Source organism: Bactrocera latifrons, unplaced genomic scaffold (genome assembly GCF_001853355.1).
Source record: "Bactrocera latifrons isolate USDA-ARS-PBARC rearing strain unplaced genomic scaffold, ASM185335v1 scaffold_230, whole genome shotgun sequence".
NCBI lineage: Eukaryota > Metazoa > Arthropoda > Insecta > Diptera > Tephritidae > Bactrocera > Bactrocera latifrons.
Window position 1 is genome coordinate 460,157 of NW_017535853.1, and position 9,525 is coordinate 469,681.

The 9,525-nt window shown below is 36.0% G+C and overlaps 1 protein-coding gene across 1 annotated transcript in view; it reads right to left on the reverse strand.

Annotated features, from left to right (window-relative positions):
* Nucleotides 1-9,525, reverse strand: part of LOC108968879 (protein slit) — a gene marked incomplete at its 5' end in the record, with an annotated part of 49,093 nt that overhangs the window by 19,424 nt on the left and 20,144 nt on the right. The window contains 2 exon segments of the mRNA XM_018933195.1: nucleotides 2,350-2,507; nucleotides 5,737-5,952. Coding sequence (XP_018788740.1) covers nucleotides 2,350-2,507; nucleotides 5,737-5,952 — 374 coding nt within the window.

Here is a 9,525-nt window from a genome sequence, read left to right on the forward strand (position 1 = left end):
ATATAAATAACAATAACGTTGGAATGTTTTCAAATACGCATATAATTACATAAAATGTGTGTATAATTCTATTATTTCTTTCAAATAACATTTCCTTCAAACATTTGTAATACGTGCTTATTAAAAATAATTATCATTAAAATTTTAAAATATTTTAAATTCCTTTTTTAAGTCGTAGAATATTTTTAGAAGTTGTTTTATGAAAAATAATGTTTAAAAATGTGAATTTATTTTTACATAAATTTTTACATATTTATACATAAAGACACATGTTATTGGTTTAATCCAAAAATTATTTTTTCTCGAAATAGAATTTTCTGGGGCCTGGGTACTCTTAAAAATTAAAATATWCACATATGTATATAGGGTAGTCGAAAAAGTATTTTCGTATTTCTAATTAAACTTCAATTTTTTTTTTATATTTATAATGAACTTTAATTAACCAAATTTTGGTCGACCACTTTTTGCCATTTTTCCGCTAGAGACATTATTCCATCAGTGTAAAACTTTTCTGGTTTCTTTGCGAAAAACTGCGACAATTAATTTTCACAGACTTCTCTTGAAGCCAACTTTACTCTATTAAAGGAGTACTGCATTGACCGAAACAAATAATAATCCAATGGTGTAAGGTCAGGGCTATATAGTGGTTGCATCAAAATTTCCSAGTCAAGCTCTCCCAGTTTATGCCGAGTCATCAGAGATGTGTGTGGTCTAGCGTTGCCCTGATGGAAGATGAAGCCCTTTCTGTTGATCCGTTCTGGCCGTTTTTTTCGATTGTTTACTTCTATCTCATCAGTTGTTSACAGTAAAATGTAGTATCAATCGTTGGACCAGGATGAAGCAGCTCATAGTGGGTGATACCTTTCCAATCCCACCAAACACCCAGCATAACCTTTCGAGGCGTCAATTCTGGCTTTGCGACCCTTTGTTSAGCTTCACCAAGCTTGGACCATGATCTTTTTCGCACGTATTTGATCCACTTTTTGTCTCCTGTCAAACCATTCGCTTCAGAAATGGTTCGATTGCATTTCGTTGCAGCAATGTTAACATTACATTTTTTAAAGACAATTCATGTGGTACCCAAACATCGAGCTTCTTTATGTAGGCAGCATTTTTTAAATGGTTCAAAACCGTTTGATGAAGAATGTTATGTTCCTTAGTCTTGTCATGGCTGCTTATGTGACGCTCCTGGTCAATCTTTTCCACAATTTCATCGACTTTTTCAACGATAGGTCGACCAGAACGAGGCGCAGAATCATCTCCGTAAACTTCACAAATTTCATTTGTGGCTGAGTGGCATTCCTCCCTTTTTTATACGAAAATGTCTAAATATAGCGAATTTCTTCATTATTTTCACTCATTTTTGCACAGCTGTAACTTTTTTTCAACTTCCTCGAACTAATTTTTGTTTTTGGTGAAATGAAGCTTAAAATCTCTCACCTTTTCAACACTATAYGGTATGACACAATGTGATTGGTGGCACTGGAGATATACGAAAAGACTTTGTCGACTACCTAATAGTTTAATTTTTAGACAGAATTTTTTGGCAAAGTACATGCTGTTTTTTTGTTTTTTTTTTTGTCTAAATTAAATAAAAAATATTTAATTTTTTTAAATTTGAAAAAATTAATATCGGTTAACACAAAAAATTTGTATTATATTATATTTGGATTATTTCCAGAAAATTTCTTATTTTAATTTATTTATTTCGAAAACGTAATTACAGTAAAGAAATATATTTGTTTATACATATATTTTTATTAACTAATAAAAACAATTAGTAACTTAAAAAAACTCGTTTTTATAAAAAAAATTTATCAATATATTTGAATTTTATCTAAAAAAAAAGTTCTGATTTTAATTAATTTAATTAACTGCACAAAAGAAAAAAACATTACAGTAAAAAAAAAATAATTTATTCTATTTCTGTTACATTTTAATTGAACCGAACCTTATCCACTTTTTTATGAATTATTATTATAATTACATTTAAAAATAAGTAAAAATTAAATTAAAATCAGCAAAAAAACTGGAATTTATTACTTTCGGACTGAAGTGCTGCCTTTACTCATCRCTACAACTGCCAGCATGTGCTAACGAATGGAAATACATAAATCTTCWTTGACTGCTGTAAGGACGTGTTAAAACTTTATTTTTTTATTTTTAATATAACGCGCTATTTTTTGTAGTTTTTTGCTTAATGCTTTCTGCCTACAGCAGCGACAACGCGCCACGCATATGCACATCTTGACTTTTTGCTACTCACGCTTTTTTACAAACATATTACAGCAGGCATAACCCTTATAACTAGTAATATGTATGTATGTATGTATACATGTAGGTACTCACATTTGAATTTCTCCTCACGCAACGACTCAATGCGTCGCCGATGCATGCGCTTTGGGGCCTCGCAGCGTGCGCCACTTGTCTCGATGGGGTTTTTGTGCAAGTAATCAGCCAGCCAGCGAAGATTGCAGTCACAAATGAAGGGATTCTTTGCCAGATGCCTTTGGTATTTTTCAGTTTTTTTTGTTCGCATTTAGTTTTTAAGTAATATGAAAATATAAAAAGCAAATACTTATGTAAATACTATGAATAAGCAGATCTTAGTTGTTAACAAAAAACAGAAAGGAATTCATTTTCAAAAGAATTTACAAGTGTACGTAGGTGTCATACATGAAAGCTCACAGCGGCACACACACATATACGCACGCACATACACGCCCGCAAGTGCGCATTGGAATATAAAAGCCTAAAAGCAGTGAAAGGCTAATGCAAGTTGTCTTAGCTTTGCATAGAAAACTTTTGAGTTAACCTTCGCTTTGCCAACGTGACACACATGCATGTTGAAAAACAAAAATACCGTAATGTTTTTGCAATTAACATGAAATATTTTGCTAGTGCTATAACTTGATTTGTTGTCCAGCAAAATATATCGAAAAGTAATTATTACTTAGTGTAACGAAAAACAAAACCGCAAATGTTGATTTTAAACTCAACGCTTTTATGAAAGGGGTTTTAGGGCCTTATAAGTCGCTTCGAAAGCTTTTGAAGCAGTTCCGAAAGCTTTCAAAGTCGTTATGACAGCTTTCAAAGCAGTTTCGAAAGCTTTCAAAGCCGTTTCGAAAGCTTTCAAAGCAGTTTCGTAAGTTTTCAAAGCCGATTCGAAAACGATCACCGCTCAAAGCTAAGTTCAGAAAGCTTTCAAAGTCGTTTCGGAAGCTTTCTTCGGTCGAAGCTAAGATCAGAAAACTTGAATTGCACAAACTTTGGAACTGTTGCTGACATATCTACTGCTTAAGATCTTCAAATACATCTGGAGCCCTATCAATCAAAGCGCATCTTGGCGTTTACAATTTTACTAGAGACTATTCCGAACACCTGCTCCCATTTCTGGCTAAAACTTACTGTTATATAATAAATAAAGGGACTTAATATTTTCGAATTCTACAGGGAGTTTTTGGAAAAACGTTTTCTTGTGTTGTTGGTCGGAACAGAGATCGATAACAGGTCTTGAATAGTCTAATATATGTATACTATAAAGCGCTAGGAATCAGTAATCAATAATACATATAAGTCAAATTCCGTGAAGATATGTATCTCGATGAATAAAGAAGAAATAATTTTAACTTCGATTGTATCAGTGCGGTCCCGATTTAAAACCAGCTTCACGGGGAGAAAAGACCTGTGCAAAATTTTCTCTCGAAAACTCGTAACGTCGACTTATCACATGTTGTCATCGTCCATGCCTCTGCACCATATACCAGGACGGGGATGATGAGTGACTTGTAGAGTTTGGTCTTTGTTCGTCGAGAGAGCACTTTACTTCTCAATTTCCTATTCAGTCAGGAGATGGTGATATCTTATAGAAGACGTGAAATTTACAGGATCTCCGACGTTTTCTTCTARATATTACAAATTCACTCACTCTCCAGTATTTAAATATAAACWATATTTTCGTATTCTAACTAAAAACTCAAGCCCTTCCACCGCAACGTGCGCAACCACCATAAAAGCGAAATGCACCCATTGTATTGAGACATTTTGCTCGCATTAGCTAATTCTTTTTKTGTTCTTTTGTTTTTGTGTCTTTTGCTGCTTCTGAGAACAAAAACCACTTAGAAATCTAACTGTTGCATTGCGTCAACAGGCCATCTCTGCGGGCAGATGGCGGTATTAAAGAAATAAGCACACTTCAATGTAAAGTCAGCCAGCAGATAAACTGCTCACTTGGGCGGAGCAACAAAACAACGAACGCCTAAATGCCCCGCACTGTGCTGGGCTCTAGCTCTGCGCCTGGCATTCTTCGGCACTTTCTTCATGCTTGCCGCATTTTTACAGCTATTTTATGGTGGCGTGTATGTGAGTGTGTGTGTGTGTGTGTGTAGACAACACTGTTGCGGACATATTGTTTAAATGCCCTAGGTGTCATGTCCTTTGTTCCTGCGACAGAACAAGCGCTACATACGAGTTAAATGCCACATGCACACATGCGCACAGACACACAAACACGAGCACACATGATAAACTCTTGCGCCTACAGTGCATTTTATTATTATGTGTAACAAGCTGGCAACTAATATACCTTGAATATACCCTGTTTGCCACAAAGTTTATAAAACTTAGGTAGGAAACGGCAGAGACGTCAGCGAGGATCAAAGTGATGAATGGAGTCATTTAGTTTTTTTTTTTATAGTAGGAGTGAGCATCGAGAGTCAGTTGGCGAAATTTTAATCCGCTAAACCTAATCTACTCCTATCTTATATCTCTGTCTCAGTATTACTTCATGGTACTTCTGTCTGGCTATATATAAGTGAACCAGTCCCTCAATTTTTGAGATATCGGCCTGAAAGTTTTCTTACATTCTTTTGTCCTCTAGAAGCTGCTCATTTGTCGGAATCGCCGATTTCGGAGCATTATAGCCTATAACTGTCATACAATCCGATCTTTCMAAATCAAGTCGTTGTATGAGAAACTTTTTTATTTTACGAGATATCTTCACGAAATTCGCCATTGATTACTTTTCAAGGAAGCAGTACAGTATTCGAATATATTTTTTTCAGATCGGAGCACATTAGCATATAGCTGTCATACAAACTGATCTATAAAATTCAACTTCTTGTATGGAAAAATTTTTTATTTTACGAGATATCTTCATTAAATTTGGCATTGATTACTTTTCAAGGAAGCAGAACAATATTCGAATATATTTTTTTTTTTCAGATCGGAGCACATTAGCATATACATACCTGTCATACAAACTGATYTATCAAAATCAGGTTCTTGTATGGAAAACGTTTTTATTTTACGAGATATCTTCATGAAATTTGGCAGAAATTACTTTTTATGGAAGTAGTACAATATCCTAAGAAATTTTTCAGGTCGGACCACGATAGCATATAGCTGTCATACAAACTGATCTATCAAAATTAACTAATTGTATAACATTTTTATATTTTGAAGGGTATTATAGCAACAGTGCAAGCGAAGTTAATATATTTTGTTGTTATTGCTTTCTATTTACCAACAGTGCATTTGAGATGCGCGCACACAACCATAAAAATATATTTATTTATAGGCTCATATGAACATACGCATGAATGGTATTTGACGTAAGGTGAGCAGAGATGTGGTAAAGTGAAGTGAGGTGATGTGAGCTGAGGTGAGTTGAGAATATCATATTTGTTTGTTGGGGGGGGGCCGGAGGGAGAGATGATATTGTTGCCTTGTACTTACAATGTTTGTATGCTCTTCATCGCATCGAAGGTGCCATTAGCTAGCGATTGAATGTTGTTATCGTAAAGCGATAGCAGGCTGAGGCTGTGCAAATCGCGAAAGGCATCCTTGCGTATACAGGAGATTTCATTGGCATTCAACAGGAGTAGTTGCAGTGATGTAAGTCCTTTAAATACGCCTGAGGGCAAATCCTTTATTTTATTGCCATAGAGCACACTAGAAAAAAGGGAGAAAGGGAGAGAGTGAGAGAAAAGAACAATGAAAACATTAAAAAATSTACATATATGTATGTATATGTAAGTAGGTTTTTCGTATACGTAAATGTTTGTGTGTGTATGGTGTAAGACAAAAGTGGACATGTTTTTTAAATAAAGATAAAATGTACGATATAAAGAGATACAAAACAATTGTGTGGGCAATAGTGGCTGGGGAAGCAGCAGTACATKTAATCGCTTTGTGTGAGTGTGTGTGAGTAGTGCTGGCATTCGCAGAAAATGCCGCAGAACTTGCTGGTGTAAAGAAGATTGCAGATTAAAGTGCAAAAAGTGGCAAAACACAAGTTATGCACATAAGCACATAAGTACGTAAGTATGTATTTAAGTATTACTATAAGCATGAAAGTATGTAAGTAAGCATGTAAGTAAATACTTATATACATATATACCTGTCTCTTATACACATCTAGATGTGTATAAGAGACACTATAAGCATGAAAGTATGTAAGTAAGCATGTAAGTAAATACTTATATACATATATACTATATCAGCAAGTAAATACATAAGTTTGTAAGGAAGTTCGTTAGTAAGTAAATAAGTACGTAAGTTTCCAAATGCTAGATTCTACGTTTCGTCGAGGTGTTGCAGTGCGCACGGAGCGGTGTAGAACAACAACACACTTGTAAATGCAATGGGTATGGCATTGATGGCGAGTGGCTTATAGCATATGGACCATACAGACGGACGGCTAAACGGCTGAACGAACGGTCGTACGATTGAAGGCGCTGCCGCTTGAGTGAGTGCATTATGTCTGCTAAGTAAGTGTTTTCGCAGTTCGTAGTTCGCTGGCAAAGTTGTAAATAATAAAAAAAATGCCATTATACATAGGCACATGTGATGTTCACACACACACACATACACGTACATGYACGCAGGCACTGATTTATAAGCCCCACTGGCCAACAGGCAGCCGCCAATGAGTTTTAGCAGAAAATTGAAGCGAAAATCTTGGTGGCAAGCGTTGCCTAAACCGGTTTGGGAGCGGTGTCAATGATACAAATAAAGTTTATAGACTACCGCTATTATGAGCAACGGCAACAAACAAAAAAYAAAAATAAAAAGCAATACATAAAAGCGTTAAGCACGTGCAGAAGAAAAAAATTGCATGAAAACTACAATTAATGAGTATGAGTTAGCTTTATGCCGCGCATGCGCTGAAAAGCTTAAATTTATATTTCTCCATATGCKCATAAATTTACGTATAAAATGCCAAAATCTGACTTGAATCCCACATTTAACAGGATTTAAATTTTGCAATGAAGAAGCGCAGCCACTTCGGCGATTTGTGTTCACAAGGGCACAGGAAAAGATTTTCTTAAAATGTGCTGCTGTGTTAAGTAGAAAACAGAGATATCGTTACTTGGAGCTATATACTCGCCTCGTCAATATAGGTTAGGTTTGATGGCTGAACCAAAGATTGCAGTTGGACTACTGTTTGCAGTCCTTTGTGATGCCTTGAAAAATATAACTACTGTAATTTGTGCTTATAAGTCAGCAAAGCGACTTGTGGGCAAAAAAAAGGCGTTTTATTTCTGTTCCTACCAGCTTTGGAAATGGTCTTGATATCACAAAAATCGGACAAACAACAAGGAAGTGCTGAAATTATACCAGCTCGCTGAGATCTGGGGCATTGGTCTTTTAGAATCCCCACAACTAGAGACAGGTCACTCCATAGACCGGCTATCCAGAAATAGAACACATGGACGGCGATAGGGCAATGGTCTTTCAGAACTCGCACAACTAAAGGGAGGTTATCCTTATGACTCCTTGCATTGATAACGATCCTGCCTTGAACGCACGGTTAGTGAGTGTTAACATAAACTCTCTAGAAATTTCACTAGTTAATTGACGATTTGGGAGAATACTCTATAAAAACGACATATCCGAAGACTTTGACCTGGTTAGGTTAAGATGTCAATCCTAACAGGGATCTCCGTTGGACAGCTTAGAAAGTTGGTCCAGTGATCCAATGTTTAAATGCAAGTTGCAAAAGGAGGTCCAAGTTGGTCTCATTCTAATGAGAATGGTACAAGGTTGCCGCCTCTGTCCGGCCCGTTGGCTTTGCTGTTGCCAATGACTCTGTTGTGACCAGATATCAAACAAGTCTGATGATGAAGAAGGTAGCCTGATGCTATTTCTAGTGTGGACAGATACTCTTTGACTAGCTTTGAGCACACAGTTAACGAGCTCAGTGCTAGTATTGCTGCTCTGCCGTTGGTTTGAATGCTTACCTCCTTGAAAGAGGATGCACTCCTTAGGCACCGCCACCTTAATAGTAGCCACTTCTGCCTGAAAAAGTAAACCGAATTAAGGAAGAAATCTATAGGGAGCATATAAATTGTACCAACTTATACCCATATTTCGTTAAACGAAATTGGTCATCCCTTGCAGTTTTCGGTTTTCAAAGATCTTCAGTAGTCAGAAGTGGGAAAACGGTACAGATAACAGTCATACCACCATATCTTTTGTGAAAAGACGAACTTAWATTTTTATTATTATTATTATTTTATTCTGAAACGACGAGTGTTTAAACTAAATGTTGGAAGAATCTTAYAGGAAACGAATGAAAAACCATAATATCAGAAGGACCGTATTTTTGAGCGTTTGAAGAAAACTATAATGGCAAGGTTTGCTTGAAGCAGAAAGGGACTTAGAATCACTTATGGATCATGGAAAGATGGATCCTAACTATATGAATAACTGAGAYAATGTGACGAACTTCTTCTTCCTTCTCCACCTGATCTCTCCAACGGATTCGAGGTCTTTCTCTTCTTTTGCTTCCCCTGGCGGTTACTGCKTCGAATACTTTCTGAGCTGGAGCCTTTTCATCCCTTCGGACGACATGATCATAAATCTTCGGCAAAACATTTCTCTCGAAAACTCATAGCGTCGACTTATCAGATATATGACGTGCTTACTGAGCGAAATAGTTAGGCAAATTACTAACTGTTCTCAGATGGGCTCATAGCGGTCAATCACACCAGCTTTCAAGCAGATATTATCCACTGATGTGCTGGCATATGTTTTTTACTCAAAAAAAAAAAAATTAGGATGAAGAAAAAAAATTAACGGCGGATTGTCGTAACTGTGGCTAAAAAAGCTGCTGTTAAATGCAGCTGTTATATAGAATAGTGTATATATGTTGGTGTAACTGTAGACGAGTGTGAATTTATGTACATATGTATATTTTTTTAGTGGTTTATAACGATGCGAACTTAAAACAAGAAACTTTTGAGAAGAAAAAATAAACAAATTTTAATCCAAAAAAATATTCGAAAATCCGTACAGTAAAGTGAATAACTTCTGTAGCTWAAAAAAATAAGTGAAAAAGTAAAACCAAATAAGTAGCAGCTGGCAAGCTGCCGTTGGCCAAGTAAACGCTTGATGGTCATAATATGCACACACACACAATCAGATGCCTGTGTAAATAATAGGGACGCGCTGCATTGATTGATGTTGGTATTTATCTTTTCGCTCATTTGGCCACAGAAATATGTAAGCAATTAACAAAAA